This window comes from Copadichromis virginalis, linkage group LG12 (genome assembly GCF_057382275.1).
Source record: "Copadichromis virginalis isolate Kocher_CV1m ecotype Utaka linkage group LG12, C_Virginalis_male_GT1.1, whole genome shotgun sequence".
NCBI classification, from domain to species: domain Eukaryota; kingdom Metazoa; phylum Chordata; class Actinopteri; order Cichliformes; family Cichlidae; genus Copadichromis; species Copadichromis virginalis.
In genome coordinates this window covers 26588807-26609175 of record NC_140629.1, presented here as the reverse complement: position 1 = coordinate 26609175, position 20369 = coordinate 26588807, and the positions used below count along the sequence as shown (strand labels likewise).

At 38.4% G+C, this 20369-nt stretch overlaps 1 protein-coding gene across 2 annotated transcripts; it reads left to right on the top strand.

Annotated features, from left to right (window-relative positions):
- Positions 1–1422: 1422 nt before the first annotated feature.
- zng1a (Zn regulated GTPase metalloprotein activator 1A) lies at positions 1423–19752 on the top strand. 2 transcript variants are annotated; one of them, XM_085475702.1, is made up of 16 exons: positions 1423–1600; positions 2642–2781; positions 2938–3024; positions 3426–3522; positions 6629–6720; positions 8527–8586; positions 10186–10223; positions 11381–11427; positions 12856–12942; positions 13036–13080; positions 13646–13702; positions 16205–16256; positions 18140–18208; positions 18302–18367; positions 18486–18609; positions 19251–19752. In XM_085475702.1, the coding sequence occupies exons 2-16, from the start codon at positions 2676–2678 to the stop codon at positions 19322–19324; spliced, it is 1101 nt and encodes a 366-aa protein (XP_085331828.1). In that variant the 5' UTR covers positions 1423–1600; positions 2642–2675; the 3' UTR covers positions 19325–19752. The 2 variants fall into 2 exon arrangements, with proteins under 2 accessions (XP_085331828.1, XP_085331827.1); XM_085475701.1 differs by having other exon boundaries at positions 1424–1600; positions 2637–2781.
- Positions 19753–20369: the final 617 nt, after the last annotated feature.

Sequence of the window (20369 nt, the reverse complement as noted above, 5' to 3'; positions counted from 1 at the left end):
AGCTGTTTATTTTAGACTGTTACAAAGCCCATAATAACATACATTCCAAAATGGAAACAAAGTATGGTCCACAATTGCCAAGAAACATACAAACAAGGACAGGGATACACACAGAGAAGCAGATGGACAGGTAGCAGTGTAAGTACAAAAAGAGGCTTTAATTATGCATACAGAGGCAATGAAAATCAAAGAAGAGGGGAAAGACTTGGGTAACCAAAAACAGCTGTTGCTAATCAAGGATAAGAAGCTACAGGAAGTAAAAGTAAATAGAAGACAGGAGAGGCAAATCAAAATAAAACATACTAATCTGAAAGACATCACTTTTCAAGTGTCTCACACAGACACTTGACAATACAAGGAGATAACACAGTGAGACTACACAAAACCAAGGATGACTCCCAAACAGAATCAAAAACCAAACTCAGAATGCGAGAAGAATCATAGAAATAAACAAAACTCAGTCCAAACAAGGAATCATAGTTAAGGCTCGGGAATAACAATTAAATATTGTCAAAAAACTCACAGTCATGAAATACATACCATGGATTATAACCAAACGAAGAATACTTAACAATAACAAAAAACAAACAAGCTCAGGGCTCAAAACGGACAACCATGACAATAACTAAAATAGCAAAGACAAAACTACTAAATTAAGTCTTTAGGATTAAAATTGTCTGTAACTATTGCTTACTGTCTTCAAACAACAGGTAAATTTTGCATAAGAAGAAAGTAAATAAAAGACTAAATGCAAGTAACTGAGCCTAATATAAAAATGTTTCCTATTGACAAGTGTCCTATCAGTAATGTTTGAAGGTTTATCGATCTGGAGAAGTTAAAGTAAATTGTGGCTTTAAATTTTTAGTTGTAATATCTGTTTTCTGTCATATATCTGTAACACAGGGGATCACATTGTGATCCTGGGTAATGTCTGATATTTAGCCTCTCTATAAATTTCACAAACTCAAACTTTTGAAGACAGTTGATAAACGAAAAATAAATGTGGGAAGCTGTTGCAGCTGACTCCATATTCCTTATACAGCGGCCTTTTATAGAATACTAAAACAGTATTAATCCAATATACAGAATCATAAATGTGTTGCACTGTATTAATGCTACTATTATATGTTATATCTAAAAGTTTCCTTTATAAAAATCTGCCCATGTGACACGCTTTGTCATGAACTGTTTTTTGTCCCCACCGTGTGGTTGTTTGCCACCATCAACCAGGACCAGGTCCGTGTAGAGAAACTGTCTCTAGAGCCGAGAGAAACCACACGTTAGCGTATTTATTTTAATGAAAAAAAAGTTTTAAATGTTTAAAAGAATTTCTTTGTAATTTATTCTTTGTAATTTCCACCTTTAGCGTTTACTCTGCCTGTTGAGTTCATCGCTGGTAGCAAAAGCGGAACTTTGTCCTTGCTTCAGGATTTGAGCGGAGTGTAGACGGTGTAACACGCTGTCTAATCAACAGCAGTGGAGACGAGTGCTTTTTGACGAAACTTCAAGTGTTTGCAATTTTATGAAGAACAGCCTTTTAATTAATTCATAGCAACTCGAAGGAAGTCCGGTTGTTTCTGTTGTCATTGTGATTCAGCAGGTAGGAGAGACAACGGTTCCTCCTCGTTATTCTTCATTATGTTATACAGGCGATTCTGGTGGCTCGTACGATTGTGGACAGATCCACTCATCGTGGGCATGAATGTAGCAGTAATTTTAGATTTTTGATGATTTCTTGAAAGGGTTTTTTATTTAAATTTATTTCTTATTAATTTTTTTAAGGTTGAATGATTATGCAGCATACGTTTTTAGTAACTTTAACAAAGAAGAATTGGTTGCACAAGTATGGATTTATTTTGGATTTTCTCTGATCCACACAAATATTTACATACACTGACTTCAGTCTGTTAGTAAGTTGCGCTGAAGGCTCTAAAATGTCTTAACCAGATCAGACCAATGCCTGCTACCTTCCCATCAGTAATCATGGCTCATTATAAGTGGTAGAAGTGTCAGGAAACCAGCAAATTTAAATAAACTGCCAATTCTGCCAAGAAGAGTAGTCAAATATAGGAACTGTGGCAGAACTTTGTTGATGGCTAACAAAAGAATCTGGTCAAGTGCAACTTGCTAAGGGGTATTTAAAAATATTAGTTTGGGTACACATCTATATTTAAATCTGTTTGTATAATTTTTTCCCTGTGTGGATTTGAGAAATTCCTAAATGAACTCAAACTTGTGCACCTACTTCTTGTGTTTTAAAGTAGTTGGTGATGTATGTTGAACAATCATGACGAGTGTATGTAAACTTTTGATCACAACTGTATAATTCAGTGAATGTCACTTTTGCTGTTCTGGTAAAACTGTGGAGAACATTACATCTGCTGGTTTGTTTAGACTTGTAAACATTTCTCTATTATACAGTAAGTCCCTTTCTAAAAAATTCTCATAGGCCTGTTCAGTCATGTGTTATGACACAACTGAAGAAAATGTGCCTGAGTTATGTTTTTATTCATGGATTTCTTCGGCATATTGTTTAACTAATGTCATTAACCTTTTTCTCCAGATGTACTAAGTAATTATTATTATTATTTACTGTGCATATCTTCAGCAATATGTGTTTTGTGCTTATTGGTCAGGTCAGATAAACCTTGTGCACCTAAAACATAATTTCTGGCATGATGTTGGATGAGGATGATGATTGCCCAGAGTTGGTGCCCATCGACACACAGCCTGGTCCTCCCGTAGGGCAAATACCGGTCACTATCATCACAGGCTATCTTGGTGAGCGAGATCTGTATTACGAGCTGCTTTAATGAGCTTATAAAAGAGTTATAATCTGAGACTAAGCTGCAGGGTATTGTTTACTCAGCCTGTGTTACATCATAAGTATGGTACTAATATCACTCCTTATATGTTTCTGTATTTATTTATTCATAGGTGCTGGAAAAACTACACTCCTGAACTATATCCTTACAGAACAACACAACAAGCGGATTGCTGTCATACTAAATGAATTTGGAGAAGGTAGTAAACCGTTAATATGCCTCAGAGAAATCAAAAGCAGGCGTTATTTTTGCCTGTTTTGTTCTGTTTTCTTGGTGACAGGTGAATGATTGTTGTTGTTATTTCCTCTGATTTCCACTAGAGGGCAGCACAGTAACAAACTTACACTGATATACAAAAAGCCAAAGTTTTTCATCTAGATTTTTTAAAGTTAGGAACTGCATTTGAAGTATGGCATTGTTGCCTTCATTTATGTTCAGTCAAGCAGTGGACAGTTTTGTAGTTTAGCCTATTTACATTTGTGTTTTTATTAGTTTGATTGGTGTGAAAACCTCATTTGACATCTTTATAGATCTTGTAAATGTTGAATGTATTGGTATAAATTTCTAGGTGTGAATCGCTCATCTTTCCTCTTCTTGCAGGCAGTGCCCTTGAGAAGTCCCTTGCAGTGAGTCAGGCAGGAGAGCTATACGAGGAGTGGCTAGAACTGAGGAACGGCTGCCTCTGCTGCTCTGTCAAGTATGTAGAGTAGCTAAAGCCCATTTAGTGTTGAGTTAGCATTAAGAATATACATTTTGACTCATTTCTATTTCTAATAAGACATTATAATACTACTACTGTGGTAATAATTGGTGCATTTTTATGTGAGATTGGAAAAGTATGAGATTTCTTTTCAGTGTGACAGCCATCTCCGATAAAACTCATAGTTTCACTCTGATTTTTCAGGGATATTATTATGCAATGATTTTTAAACACATGTATAATTTCTGGCACTATGGGTCCCACGATCAAAAAATAAATAAATAAATTATCCTCTCATTCACATTTTGTCAGATATAGAGGAATACTGAAGATATTGAAATATGAAATAATACAAAGAGGATCATGAATAAAAGTGTCTGCGAAGAAAAAATATGTTACAAATTTTGAATTTCTGAAGGTGTCGCCTTTTACATTACTTCAGCATCTTAACCAGCTACATAAGATATTCATAGGAAATAATTACTAGATATGTGCTATATGTAGTTTTTTTAGTGTGATTTCTTGCGATCATAATGTTCTTTAGACCATCAGCATGTTGTGTGGGTTTACAGAAACAGTCCTTTTCAAGTTTCCAGCTTCATTAGTCCCCAGTTATTGCAGTCTTAGATCAGAGCCCACACCAATGCCTGCAACGTCCGGTCAGCGTCACCTTAACATAAACTTGCGAGAGGATACTCTGTGAATCCTGTCTTCATCATCAAACTGTCGCAAAGAAACTGGGACATTAGACCTGTGGAAACCTGGACTTTGGTTTGATGAATTACCTTCAGTTGTGGTTTCTTTGTGAGTCACAAAGTGTGCGTTTCCGACCACAAAGCGTGAAGGAGGATGTGGGACTGATTTGTGCGTACAGTGAGGGTATAATTTGTGAGCATAGTTTTTTTTAAATAAACTAAAATACATCTGTTGTGTCTGTAAGGCTTATTTGACCAACAGGAAGATTAAGTGCTGTATCACTTGACCAGTTTGAATTGTTTTATATATTTATTGTTACTTTTTGCAAAAGTATTTATTGAGAGTGACCAACATGGACAGGATTTGGAATGGGTTTTAGTGTTAAAGTTAGAGAGGTGACGCTGACATGGTTTGGAAATGTGCAGAGGAGGGATAGTAGATATGTTGGATTAAGGATATTAGATTAGATTAGATAGAACTTTATTAATCCCTCGGGTTCCTCTGGGAAATTCGATTTCCAAAAAAGCACAGCACCGACAGAAGTTACAGAGTTACAGAATATTATATATATATATATATATATATATATATATATAAAATACACACACACACACACACACACACACACATATATATATATATATATATATATATATATATATATATATATATATATATATATATATAAATACAGAGACAATATAAATAAAATATACGAAGGGGATAAATAGAATAAATAGGAATAAAAATAAAAATACAAGTGAATTGCACATTTCAAGTATTGAGTCTATTGCACCGTTGACTATTTACAAAAGTATTGCACAAAAGGTATTGCACAGTGAGGTGAAGAGGCACTACAGCTTAGTTGTTCCCCCCTCCTTTGTCCTCCTGTTTCCCCTCCCTCTCCCCTCCAGAGAGGAGTTAAACAGTTTGATGGCGTGTGGGACAAAGGAGTTTTTAAGTCTGTTAGTTCTTGTCTTTGGGAGAAGCAACCTGTCACTGAACAGACTCTTCTGGTTGTTTATGGCCGTGTGCAGAGGATGTCTGGCATTGTCCATAATGTCCATCAGTTTCTTTAATGTCCTTTTCTCTGCCACTGTCACCAGAGTGTCCAGCTTCATGCCGACCACAGAGCTAGCCCTCCTGATCAGTTTCTCCAGCCTGGATGAGTCCTTCTTTGCTGTGCTGCTCCCCCAGCACACCACAGCATAGAAAAGTACTCCAGCAACCACTGACTGGTAAAACATCCTCAGGAACTTCCTGCAGATGTTAAAAGACCTCAGCCTCCTGAGGAAGTACAGTCGGCTTTGGGCTTTTTTATACAGGTGCTCTGTGTTGCATGACCAGTCCAGTTTATTGTCCACCCACAGCCCGAGGTACTTGTACTTGTTGACCACCTCCACCTCCTCCCCCTCTATCTGAACCGGCAGTGGACCTGCTCTAGAGCTCCCGAAGTCCACAACCAGTTCCTTAGTCTTTGAGGTGTTGAGTTGCAGGTGGTTTGTGTGACTCCATGCGACAAAGTTCCTCACCAGACTTCTGTACTCCTCTTCCTGATCATCCCAGATACACCCCATGATGGCTGTGTCGTCTGCAAACTTCTGAATGTGGCATAATTCAGAGTTGTAGCAGAAGTCAGAGGTGTACAGGGTGAAGAGAAGAGGGGACAGCACAGTTCCCTGTGGTGCTCCTGTGCTGCTGACCACTGTGTCAGACGTGATGTCCTTCAGCCTGACGTACTGTGGTCTGTCGGTGAGGTAGTCGGAGATTGCATTTGTAGCTGCCAGGCAGGAGGAAAAGAGGAAGATCACTGAGAAGATTCATGGATGTAGTGAAGGAGGACATATATAGGGCTGGTGTGACAGAGGAGGATGGTAGGGTTGGGTGAAATGAAGGCAGACGATCTGCTGTGGAGACCCCTAAAGGGAAAAACCTAAAGAAGAAGAAGAAGTGATATATGTTTCATATATTTTATATGTGAACTTACCTTATATCCTACATTCATAATTCTTTGTATATGGTATTGTTCTATAACAGGGGTGTCCAGTGAATTTTCCCAGTTGGCCTCCGTTGGGGCCTGATCAGAGCATCTTATCAGTGGCAGTTTATAAAAAGATAAAATGACTATTGAGCAGAATTGAGTTCCCCATTTTTGGTGTGGCCCTCCACAGCAAAACCCAGTTTCTCATGTGGCCTCCACTGCTCTGTAATGTAGAGATGATTGAAAATATATATAAAAATATAAACATAAATGAGCAGGTATTCAGTCCTTGATTTTGGCTGTTTTGTCAAATAAGAGTTTGTATTGTGTTTTCTTGGATAAGACGATAGGATGTCAATTGGCAAGTTAAATATAAGCTGTCTTTAGTTATTGGTCATTGGGTTTTTTTGTTTTGTTTTTTTTAAGGGACAATGGTCTCAAAGCCATTGAAAACCTGATGGAGAAGAAAGGAAAGTTTGACTACATCTTGTTAGAAACCACTGGACTTGCTGATCCAGGTAACATACTTTTTCATTTTTTTGGAGAAGTTAGAATATGTTGAGCATATATGTGTGTTTGTTTGTAGCTGATTTTAATCTGCAGCACAGGCAGCAAACATTCAGTTATTTGCTGGTTCTGTGAAACCTCAGTCACCAGCTGTTCCACCAGGTGGTGTGTGCGGGCTGGAAGCAGTTTTTTTACAGCCCCCCCCCCCCCCCACACACACACACACACACACACACACACACACAGATGTCATGTCATGAACGTCAGATCTTATTTTTTCGCAGTCTCTGTGTCTGCCAGTCGGTTATTGATTGATTTTTATCATAAATCTTAAATTCACAATTTCAGCTGCTACGTTTTATATCCTGAATGCTAGAGAAAGTTGAACACACCAGTTAAAGTTTTTCAAGTCATGTAAAGGTAAAGATTGGTGTAAACTAGAACCAACAAGGGATGATGGTTGATTCTAGTGTCTTGGCCAGCTCGGGCCTATCTCTGTGGTTTTTGTTCTTCCTGTGCTTGCGTGGGTTTCCTCTGGCTTGCACAGATTTATTCTGTGTTTGAATGCACTGTTTGCATGTATGGTTAAATATGGCTTTGGTCAGTAAGGCTAGAGTAGTGCTAAATTAATGTCAGTCTACTTCCAGTACTGTTTTGACAGGCTAAACGATCTGTTTTAGTGAGATAAAATTCTTGCCTAGAAGTTTTAACCCTCTCAAGGTGGGCGTTGCAGATTTGCAACAGTTAAAAACTAACAACCTGATTACCCCACATACATATTTTATGAGATTTTATTTTATTCAGAAGTACCACTGCAGGACTTGGTTGTGCATTAGCAACAAAAAGTTTAATTTGAGCCTGAGAGGGTTAAAAAGTGAACCATAATTCTTTATTTAGGTTTCTGTATCGTTATGGTAACAGTGTCTCTCTCTGCCTTGCTACACCACATCCCCTTCCTGATGCAACCCCAGTTGAACCAGCTTCTTCTTGCCGAGCAAATGTATTAACCACTGCACTAAGACGTTTACTAGGGATATTCATCTCAAGTTTACCATTTTATAACTAACTGCTGTGATAGTATTGCTATCCATTCATTGCTTAGGCTTGAATCACAAAATCAGTGTTGGGCTATAACAAGGCGAGTGCTATAACATTTGGGATGTGCCACTAAATGACAGGTGTCAGGCGCTAATGGCTTACACAAAAGACAGAACCAACTGAGCACGCTCAGAGTGGGTCTAGGGCTCGCGTCTCTGCCACGTCATTGGCTTGTTACGGACGAGGACAGGTCTGTCATTGGCTCTGGCAGTGCTGTCAGTCATAAAGACTCCCAAGGGGATTATCTCATTTCTTTCAAGAAGAGGCTGGATGAGTTATGTGAAACATGCCACTCAAAAACAGTGTTTTCATTACACGTGCATCAAATATTTACAATGCTTTCTTATTCTGGCTTGGCACTTAGACAAAGGGAGCTATGTGAACAAGCGGTGGCTGGCATGGTAACAGAGGGTCTTGTAATAACCACGTCCTCAGGAAAATAGAAACAAGTCAAATGTACGAGAAGGACAGGAACAACTGAAGGCTTCAGATATTGGTTTTGTTTAAAACACAGACAAAAAATGCATGAAAGGTTTGTGAGAATAATTAAAGTGTTTACTACATATTTGCTGGTTCTTTTGTTCAAATAAAAGACGTACTATTAAGATGTCTTGAATCTGTGGAAATTGTGATAGCTAAAGCATTTTCAAATAAATCAGAAAGAAAATTGTCAGTGGATCTAGCCCTTGGTATCAGACACTTTGCATTTCCTCTGACAGGAGCTGTGGCCTCCATGTTCTGGGTTGATGCAGAGCTTGGCAGTGACATCTATCTGGACGGTAAGAGATATGTAATGATGTAAGTTTGTACTTTGGCGTTTTTGCTGTGTCTGTCAGGTTTTTTGACTTTGCAGCTGTAAAGCCCATCACACATCTACTTCCTATGTAGAGATAAACAGAGATAATGGCGTCTTTGGTGAGGCGTGAAATCACATTTCAAATGCTTACGTTTTATTGCACCCTTCTCTAGTTGCGTGCACATATTGTAAGTCTTTCCATTTGAATGTGTTTGCCTTTATTGTGTTTGTAAAGACGGAGAATTAAAAGTATAAAGCAACAGTTTAAAAACCAAATAGTTTAAGAAACGTATTTTTCATCAGGTGCATGCACACTTGCGTCATGTAAGGTAAATGTGAAAGCCTCCACTCTTAACACTCTTTAGCAGTTGCTTTCACTGTTAATGTACTGCTGCACGTGTTTCTGCTATGTCACACTGTGTCGCGCGCGCACACACACACACACACACACACACACACACACACGGAGCAGAGAACTGCAAACAGCTGACATTTGTGGCTGGATTTCTATCTGTTTTGGTGCTCATGCAAACAGCCTTTAACTACACTAAACACTTTCTTTAGTTAAAAATTGTTCTGAATTTGATTAATTGCAACTTTTTCACTGCAGAGTTGATTAATTTGAAAATCCCAGCACAGATCTTATTATTCTGTACAAATAACATGATAATAGTGTTGTCAGTATAAAGATCCTAATGTAAACTCTGGTGTGTTTACTTAAGCTTCTCTGGTCCCTTATGTGTATAACTACTACTACTATTACTACCTGTTCTGTACCATTAAAAACAAAATTTGAACGGAATTAAAATATTCTTAAAGGCTAAAATTTAGGTTTTCTGTTTCGGGCCTATGAAGCTCAAATTGCAGAATAAATGTGATTTTAAAAAACATGATCACACTGGCTTAAATTCTGCGTGTTTTTTTTATTTTTTTTATTTATTTTTTTATAGCGATGACGTACATTCGACAAAAGTATTGGGCCACACCTTTTAATCCTTGAATTCTAGTCTTCTCAGTCCTATTTTCAAAAGTACATAAATATAAAACAGAGCACCTCACCATGCGGTCTGCCTTTACAAACATGAAAGAATGGGTTGTTCTAAAGAGCGCACTGAATTCATTCATTCATATGTGGTGTTATTGCAAAGTGGAACTGCTTAACAACCAACTGGCAGCAGGTCAGCGAGTGCTGAGGTGGATGCAGCCTCAATAACTGACATTAACATCAGCATGAAACCTGTGCACCGGGAGCTTCACGGCATGGGTTTTCACGGGTGAGCAGTTCCTGTAGGTGTTATATTTGGGTGGAGCTGTACTTTTGTCCATGTAGTGTATCTGACTTGGCCAAATTGTGTCTACTTTAAATGGTACCTTGGTTCTCACGCTCAATACTCAGCTGTCTACTCTGTTGTTACAGGCTACAAAACCAAAAGTGTTCTCGAAATAATTCAGACAAAGTAGCTCAGACAGACAAAACCAAACACCAACAGGCAGCAGCTGCTGCACAGAGAGGACAAGCACAAGTTGTGGTTTCGCCTTTAATTCACTAATCCTCGATATGTGGTGTTTTTGTCTCTCCTAGGCATCGTCACTGTCATTGATGCCAAGTATGGACTGCAGGTTTGTGTTGTGTACTTTTGAGTAGCTTTGAGACATTTAGTACTAAAATAATTACTCAAGACAGACAAGATGTTCAAGAAACGGTCTGCAATGAGCATTTGAGTTTAATAATTTGGGAGATTTTGAACTGTTTAATAAGTTCACTTTGCATTGTGGGGACATTCTGATTGATCTTTCACACTGAATAATTAATAATAGGAAGAAAATAACTGTTAGTTGTAGTCTTGACCATGTCAGTCAGCTTCAGTGCAAATTCTGAGTAGTAGCTAAACTCATTTAGTGACTTTTTGGTGCTAAACTTGTGCAGTTGTTTGTTAACCTGCAGTAAACAGCAATAGATACGCAGTCACATCCTGCCCCCTTTGTGCTACTTAAAAGGAGTGGGGCAAGTGACATCTAGATAATGGGCTCTAATTTGAAGGTGTCATACTCACTGAGGTGACACATTTCATGGCCTAGGCGCTGTCCTCTCCTCAAAGGCAACGTGAAGAAACTCCTGACAGAAAGACAGGGGATTTAAATCTTAGTGAAAGAGTAATGGATATCAGAGATGTGACCATGTAATAGGAATGTCACATCCACTCACCTGTCTCTCCTTTCATCTATCTCATCAAATATCTGTCTGTCCTAAATTTATATAAATCTATCTGCCCCTGACTTTTCAGTCCCAGGAGAGAGGATGTCAGATAAAAGCAGCAATTGGTCATTCTATTAGGTTTTATTTAATACATTTTTTGTCATTCAGTCCTCTAGAGACAAAGCTGTGGTGATTCAGCCGATGACAGATTAATGTCACACTGGCACTAAGGGTCAGGACCCAGATTAACACCTCCTGCTCTCCCTGTTATTACATATTAAGCTGTTTTGGAAAATGCAGCACCCCCAGTGCAGTCTTTTGTGTCCCATCCAGCAAGAAGAGGAGATAAAAAGAAAATGGAAAGTGATCTCCCGTGGTTCCACGTGTTAAGAAAATCACTTAATTTGCAGATATTAAACGCAGGCCTTTCTTATCTATCTCAGTGTCACATTTTTGTACATATTAGCTATTCTGATTCTTGAAAGAACGCATAAAGCATGAGCAATGCAGCCCCTTTAAATTCTTATTATTATTTGTCATTTTGACGTTGCATTTGTAACTTATCTCCACTTTTTGTTAGCAACTAGCAGAGGAAAAAGCAGATGGACTTGTCAATGAAGCAGCCAGGTAAGTTGGCTGTATTTTTTTTTAAATAATTTCTTTGGAAGCAGGAGCCATTTATTGTCTTTGCAAAGCTATGCTAACAAACTTTATAATTACTGTGCAGACATGAATAGGGTGGATTTCCCAAAATTACAGACAGAACCAACCGCACAGTATCGCCATCATCAAGCTTTTATGACTCAATGTGGACTCTGCTCTCGTCGCGGCTCTGTGTTTGTCTCCCAGCTTGTGTCTTACAGCAGCTGTGTGCTGTTGTCGTTGAACAAATATGCTGATGACAAAAGAGCAGTTGCGTGACCTTTTGCATCCTTTGTCTTTGTGTATTCACCTCTAAACTAAACAGTGCTCAAGTCTCACTTGAGTTTGCTGTGCATTTCACGTTGCTACACATTAAGACTTACTAATACATGCCCATGCTACTGTATTATTTAGCCTCTTTTTTCCGCTGGAAAATTGACACACTTAATCACAATGAAAAGAGGTGCGGTAGATGGTTGCCGGTCATGTATAACTTAACTTTTGTGGTTGTCAGTGTCGGTTTTATTTCTGTTGCACACTTGAAAGCAACAAGGTTGGTCAAAGTGCTTTACAAGTTAATTTCAAACAAACAAGATAAAACCACATATCAATGAAACAAAACCAGTCAAACTGACTAAAAACAAGTTGGAAAAAACCAAACAAACGCCACAGCGTAAAACACCTGATGGGAAAATGAGCTTGAAAAAATGCCATGGTAAAAGCATTCATTTTAAGATGGGATTTAAAAATATCTCGACTAGATGTTCTAAATGCAGTTTTAGGATTATATAAGTCGAGCAGCTGGTTAAGAAGTAGCACCAAAAGTGAGTAAAAGAATCCTAAAATCAATTCGAAAATGGGCAGGGCCCTGTGTAAACCTGCTAAGACTGGAGTTATGTGATCATGTTAAAGAGATGTGCAGCAATATTTAGGACTAACTGGAAGCAAAGGAGAGATTAATGTGTGCACAATCAAATTACAGAGAGTTACAGTAGTTTAATCCAGAGGTGATGATGCAATGATAAGTTGGAGGAAGTTGAGATTTTACTTTGGCAATTTGAGATAACCAATAAGAACTGGTCTTAACAACTGTGTTCACTTGCTTCTCTAATATAAAATAAACTGACTAAAAACTTCTGTAGATGTACATCAAATATTAATGTTGTGAAAGGTGTTGCAGGTGCATAAATACTAGAAATGCTCTTTTAGCCAGTTGCCAGGCAAGATCATGACTGCATAATATCTGATTATAGATAAGAACCTTCATGGGACTGAGGTGTACCTGTGTGTCAGGTTTTCTACACTTCTTTGTGGGTTTTGTTTTGTTTTTTGTCCATTGTTGGTGTCATAGAAAATTTAAAGTGCGTGTTCACTTGTCACATGAACTCAGCGTTGTCTTTATTATCCTTTCAGACAAATTGCTGTTGCTGACTTGACCATTATCAACAAAACAGACTTGGTGACGGAGGAGGAACTAAAGGAAGTCAAAGACACTGTCAGGTCAGCATTCAATATTTTGTCCTGGTTGTCATCTCCCTATTTAGGTGTCTGTAGAGTGGATATGTGTAAAGTTTATGGTTTCTCTGACTTCAGGTCTATAAATGGGCTCGTCAAGATCATAGAAACCCAAAGATCAAGGTGAGTGGTAAGGTATAGGGAATCGTGTTGTGAGAAAGGGTTAAGTGGCTTCTCTGTGGCCTGGTCCCCTGCTGTGTTTGGTGTGACTCCTGCTCAGATCTTTGTGTCAAAGATAAAGCTGTTCAGACGTGACTTGCACATGTACAAACACAAACTGCTGTGACCTGAGTAAACACCAAACCCCTGCGTGGTGTCCAGTTTCCCACAAGGCTTTGCTCTCTGACCCCAGGTCTGCATATGTGCGAATGCGCATGCATCCAAATATGTGTGCGCACGCACCCTGCTGTGCGTTATTGAACCCAGGTAGCATCTGGCTAACACAAGCATAACTCCTTCAGAGTTCAGAACTGGGTGAGCAGATGAAAGACGCCATGCAGCGAGGGGTTAACCGAAAAAACATTGTCAAAACTTTTGGGGGTTTTGTGCCTAATTCAGCTGACTTGGTTACTTTGTTTTAGAAAAGTTTAAATGTCTGGCTTAATTTATTGATTTATTACTCAACTTGGTGTGGAATTTAAATTAAACTAAAGAATAAAATAAAATAACTTGTGATCTTTGTCTGCAGGGTTGATCTCTCTGAAGTGTTGGATCTGCATTCCTTCGACAGTAAGGACGGAGCAAAGTGAGTCAGTTTAATGTAACTCAAGTTATTATTGAAAGCCAAACATAACATCAGTGTAGATAACTGGTACACGTGTAAGTGCTGCATGATTATTGACATCCTCATATGAAGAAACAGATTTTCAAAATAAAGCTTAAACTAAAGATGATACAAATATTTATGTTGAGGTGTTTAAGGTATGTTACTGAGAATAAGAACTGACGTGAAACCCTAAAGAAATTCAAGAAAATATATTGACATAAAAGCATTTCAGAGCTGAAATCTTTCTTTGGCACTTTATTAATGCATTGTCCAGTTTATGTACTGCTCACTACTTATATCTGTTGTCCTCATCTCAAAAACTTGCAGTCCAAAGATAAAAACATAATAATTTTGATGCCACTGATGGCCTCTGCTGCTACTTTGAACTGTCTACCCAGCAGTCCTGATACCGTGGTGACCATGTTTCTCCCTAATTAACAGACTCTTTTATTGAGCATCCCTCTGTTACACCACAGGATGATCATCACATTGTATCCCCTGTAGAATGCCATTATAATGAAAAGAATCAGTGTTCATCCCTTCATGTGAATGTGTTAAAGCTCTCTTACATGCCCCGAGTCACTGTCTCTGGGCCAGCTGCAGAGGATTAGTGCTGTGTGTGTCCATTGGCTCCCGAGGAGTTTCCCTTGTCCCAAAAGATAGCTCCTTTACCCCTGCCTTTGAGATCACGGGCCCCGCCTCCCTTCAATCCCATGCTGGCTGTTTGAAGCGGCCCCCCGCCGCTCAGCCTGTGTGGCACTAACAGCACGCAGGGCTCAAGCAGCTGGACACAACATTTAGCCTCCTTGTGAGGTCAGGGAGAAGTGGGGGCACAAGGGCTGTAGTTTGTTTGGAAGTGTTGGTGGGTGTTCTGTAGGATTTAATTGGCATTTCTAAAGCCTTTGCAAGTCTGTTTAGAGCTGTAATTAAGCACAGCATACATTGCATTATACTTTGAGATCAAACACAAAGAAGAAATCTCTAAAGTCCACTTCTTTTCTGTAGAAGATTAGGAGGAAACAGATAAAAGTCATCAGTAGGGTCAAGTACATTTGCAGTTGGTTAACCTTTATTTAATAATGAAGGCCATAATGATAATGTTTTTGCAATAGGCAGTAATACATAAAAGTAAACATACCACAAAATCAGAATTAAACTTTGCAGCTTTCGAGACAACGGAGATGGTTCCAAGCATTTTTTCCAGATGCCATTTTTAGATAGAAGCTTAAACCTGTCTGGCTGGTTAACCTCAAAAACAAAGCAGTGGCTTCTTATGAGCTCAGCATCAGTGTTTGATTGTTATTGATCACTCCTGACCAACTCTGGAGGAAAAAGTGAATTCTTTTTTCTGCTTGTGTTTTTTTTTTTTTTTTTTTAATGAAATGAAATAATTCCAGGTATAGCAGCAAACTTCATAACTTGTGCTTCATCTTAAAGTCCATTGAGGGGATCCCACTGTCCGCAGTAGGAAGCACTGCAATAAGCAATAAACCCCTTAGAATAACTGTTACCAATTTAAAATAATAACAGTGTGAGATCAACACAAACAGGTTCTTAAATGTCCCGCGACGTCAGCTATCAGAGAAGAGGACACGCAGTACAAAAATAGTAGAGGCAGCTCCAAAGGCACAAAATGTAATTGGTGGTCTAACATAACATAATATGCAAAGAGTATATATATATAATTAGATTAAATTAGATTTTTTTAAATTTTGCTTCTGTACACCACTGCAGTGGGCTTTAAGTCAAAACAATAGGGTTAAACTATTGCATTAACTGTTTAGGAATTACAGATATTATCCACAATCTCCCATTTTCAGAGGCTCAAATGTAATTGGACAAAGAAATAATTTTTTTAAGTAATTACTTTTTAAATTTTTATTTAAAAAACACTGGTCAATAACTCCCAACACTGTTTCTCCCCCTGCTCTGCTAAGCTTTTACTGCAGCTGCCTTCAGTTGCTGCTCATTTGTGGATTTTTCTGCCTTCAGCAGCTCTGGATGCTCTGTTAGGTTGAAACCAGGTTACTGACATGCACGGTGGACCTCATATATAGAGTTTCCAGTGTACAGTTACCAAATATCAAAGTTCATCACTTAGAATCATCTTCAGATCTTTTAGCTGCTTAATCTGTCATGAAATAATAAGAAAACGGGTCTCACCTGGCTGTGAAACTACTCGACAGTCCTATTATGTTTAAGCCTCTGAAAAACAGGAGGCTGTGTAAAAAAAGAAAAAAAGAAAAGAAAATGTCTGTAATTCCTAAATAGTTCATGATGTAGTTTTGTTACACCCTTTGAATAAACGCTGAAAGTCTGCACTTCAACCATTTCATTTAAAATCCAATGGGGTGGCGTACAGAGGCAAAACTGCAAATACTCTACTGTAATATTTTAAAAATGAGGTTGATTTACTTTATCTGTTTTTATCTGACTGTCACAAAAAATCTATGTAAAACCATAATTTCTCTTATCTCGAAGTCTTGCAGAGAAACTCCAACTTGTCAAACCTACAAGAGCACATCTTGACAAGGTATTGTCTCTTTCAGTTGATTTATTTCCTGTTCTTGAGCTTTGTACACCACTGGGAGTTTTTCTTGTTTTGTTTGCTAATTTATTTCAACACATCATTTCCTACGGGAGAAAGAGGGCTTCATTGTCCTCAGGCTAAAACTCTGCCCTGCATTCCCCTGGGCTGTCTCACTGTAGTGAAAAATCCCTTCCCGCAATGCTTTTTGTGATTAGATCAACTTGAGGCTTTTGATGTTTTTTATGACATTTTAAACAAACCCTGACTGAGTCATACACAACTTAACATTCACAGCTGACAGACTTGCAGTACTGAGCAAAAGTTGAAAGTCGGTCTTTGTTTCTTTATATTTTGGTAGGAAAATGTGGAATAGGTGCAGTGATTTATTGAATCATGCACGTAAATACAATATTTCCACATTACTTCAGTAATATTGAGGTCCGGGCTCTGGGGAGGCCAGTCCAAGACTAATGGTCTTCTAGTGTGTGCTTTTCTATCCATGTATGCTTTTACTTGACTGCCAGTGTGTTTGGGATCATTGTCATGCTGAAAAAATGAAGCTGTTGCCGATCAGATACTTTCCAGATGGTATTGCATGGTGGATCAAAATCACACTGTACTTTCCTTCATTTGTAATTCCATCAATTTTGACATGATGCCCAACACCACTGGCTGGAAAGTAGCTCCAAATCATGACAGAGCCTCCATCGTGTAAACACTCACTGCTGTATCTCTCTGCTGACCTCTGCCTTATACACTGATGAGAATTTGTACCAAAGCTTCATCATGCCATCAGACCTGTTGCCACTTGTTTTTCAGCCCAGTTCTTTCTATTTGGCACACAACAGCCGTTTGCAACCCTTTCAGAAAGCCTGAACAACTAAATATATAGAGAACTTGAGGGTCGCTCAAGAATTTTACGCAATATTGTGTGTTGACTAGATGATCACGACACTGGCAAGAATCTTCTCTGCGTTTTGTGGCGTTATAGTTGTTTAAACAGAATCCATTTATGAATCCAGGATGTTGGATATGAATACAAAATATAAAGTGTAACTCTAATCACAATTGTCTCTTGAGCTGATTTGTTTTCATATTAAATAATATTTGGCAAAACTTTGTTTCTTCCAGGGTTAGTTTCACATGGATATGCTCATCAGTTAATAGATCGTATGCTTCCTTTAAGCAATTAGGTCTCTTTCTGTTGTCACTTGTGCTTTATACCCATGAACTTTTATCACAGGATGAGGAGAGATTAGGGTTATTTGTGTGGGTAAATCACAGCATTGTTGTCTTTTTCTCTCAGGTTTCCTTTCCCGCATGAAGCTCAACAGGCACACTCTCAATCCCCTCCACCTCTTCTCCCCCCATGTTGCTCTTTTCATGTAAATGAGAATGCTCTTATTCTGTTGTTATACTAAAAGACAAGGAAGTATATAACTTTAACACTTTGACACAAAACCCCTCAAATATCTGCAAAGTGCCCTTTAAATGCTGTGAGGAAGTATGGAGGGGAGGGACTGTGTTTCTGTGTGAGAGAGAGGAAAAAGAGAGGGGGGGAGGGGGGGGGGTGATAAAAAAAAAAGGAGTGTGGAGCTGGGTTTCAGGTGCCACGTGGGGTCGTGTTGTTTCTCACGTTCATTTACAAAGTCATCAGTTTGGGTGCTAGAAAAACACTTCTTTTGTTTAGCTTTCATTACGACTTTGCTAGTTTCAGTAAACTGAAAATTTATGTGAATTTGTGTTTGAAGTAAATCCCATCAGTTCTGCTCAGGGCACAAACGTATAGAAACCAAGCATGTTTGAAGTATATACTTTTAATTTTAAAAGTAATAATATTTTTCTAATTATATGTTTGATTTTGATATTGTATGTTGCATCCTCAGAGTATTTTAACTGTGACCTTTGAAATTGCTGGGGATTTGTCTGAGGACGCCTTGAACGCCTTCATCCAGGTGAACACGCTCTTCATCATTCATATCTCTGCTGTTATTGCTAATTATATGCAAAACGGCAACGTCCTTTGAATTTATTTTCCTCCGTTTCAGGATCTGCTGTGGGAAAAGATTTTCTGTAACAAAGACGGGCAGCCGATGAGCGTCATCCGCTTAAAGGTACAGCACAACACAATAGACACCCCGGTGGCGACAGTGATCAATAATGTCAGCCTTATTAACTACTGTAATCAGTTCCAAATGTGTGGTTAATGTGTCACCGGTGTGTTTTTTACAGGGCATAGTGTCGTTTGCAGATAAAGGCCACCAAGTGATGCTGCAGGGGGTTCACGAGCTGTACGAGCTGAATGAGACGCAACAGCTCTGGGAGAACCCGCGAATAAACCGGCTTGTCTTTATAGGTGAAGACGCACACACACTTTTTTGTGTTTATGCACCTCATACCACTCTGGAACAGTATCACACTCCAGCTGTGTTTAGCTGACTCTGTGGGTTGCTTTGAAAAGCTGTAAAAACAACTTTGTTGATGTTGAGACTTTTGCTCATAGAAACTATTTTTACTCTACCGGTTTACTTTATTCTGTGTTGTAACTTGATTTTGTATTAACAGCACTTTAATTTACTGTGATTCCTCCTACTTTTGATTTATTTATCTCTATTTTATTGTAAATCACTTTGACTGCATATCAGTGAAAAACACAATTTTTGCTTTCTTACTACTTAAAATTCAGCATGTTGCATTAAACGATTAAAATGGTCTTTTGTTATAGATTTTTAAATCATTCTCTGTGCCAGTATTGACTACATGGAGATAGTTTACTAACGTTTATTCACCATTGTAAAATTGTTTTTCTGGTTATAAAAAAAAAAAAAATCATAAATTTTCTTTGCGTCCTAGTTTTCTGTCTAGCTTACTTATTGGTCATTAATAACCAAAGGACGTTACTGTAAATGGAGGCATTTTATCTGCAGTGGAAAAAACTCCTACACTTTTCATATCTGTGTGTGGCCAAACTTTATTAAAATCCACTTTGTTTTGCAGGAAGGAACCTGGACAAGGACATTCTGCAGGAAAAGTTTGTTTCTACAGTGCTACTCGGCTCAGAGAAAAATTAGCTTCAAGCCCTTTTTTCCTCTTCTTCGCTTCAGATTTTGACTCTGGAGCAAAAGCGTTGGGACTGGCTGTCCTGCGATTGTCATTCAGACTCCTTTTCTATATGAAGATTTGGTAGATCAGAGGGTGGATAAAGTGTTTAGGCACTAGTGTCCATCACATGCTTTAAAAGCTACGTTTAGAAGGAGTTGTAGATTCTGACCCTGAAAATTTACCCAAAACAAGTCCAGTGATTTAATTAATCCATTGCATTTTTAGAAAGTTTTATTTAATAAAATAAACATATTTACAAAGTTAGGAGCCAACCCAGCAATGCACATGCTCTGCTACTTGGGGAATGGATGGTACTTGAAGTGGTCCTACCTATGTTTCCCACTTTGAATATGTGGATTTTAAATTATTCAAAATAAACGTTTGTTTTTCTTCTGAAGTATGTATTCTACTGATTTCCTGATAAACCTACTCAAAACAATTGTTTTTCATCCGTTTCCTGGTAAAATAGCATCACTGCTTGTAAATATTGTTCTGAATAGATAAATGTAAGTAGCACGGTTTTCTTTAAATTAATTTCCTTTTCAAAAAATACACTGTGTCATTTATTTTCTTTTGAATAATGCAGTTATTTGACAATACTGTGAGGGGCGCGCCTCACAGTATTGTCAAATAATAGCGCTTGCAGCTTTAGTTGATGATTGTAACACTTGACAAATTCGCCCTTGACAAATACAGCTACTCTATTTTTATTTTTTATTTTTGGTATTTGTTACTTAAGCCTTCATTGATACAGGTATGTGAGAACCATCTCTTGCGCGCACAGTAGGTCCTGTCAGGTGAAGAAATGGGTGGAGTTTCCCCAACTTAGTCATTTGCAATGGAGATGCTACAGCAGCGCTGTTTTAGCACATGTCTGATGTCGGCCAGGTTTGCTTTAAGAACGGCTTTGCATTACATTTGTCGCGATTGTAAAACCAAGGTGCGCGCAAACACAAAGCGCACCGTGCAGCTGTGCCGTTTCCGACTGCGATTCTGATGCTGATGGCCTCGTTA

Bases quoted from the DNA above. Each gene is read 5' to 3' on its own strand.
- zng1a (XM_085475702.1), top strand. From the start codon at position 2,676: ATGATGTTGGATGAGGATGATGATTGCCCAGAGTTGGTGCCCATCGAC. The intron at 3,025-3,425 runs GTAGTAAACCGT...CTCTTCTTGCAG, and splicing joins ACTAAATGAATTTGGAGAAG to GCAGTGCCCTTGAGAAGTCC. The intron at 18,368-18,485 runs GTACAGCACAAC...TGTTTTTTACAG, and splicing joins TGAGCGTCATCCGCTTAAAG to GGCATAGTGTCGTTTGCAGA.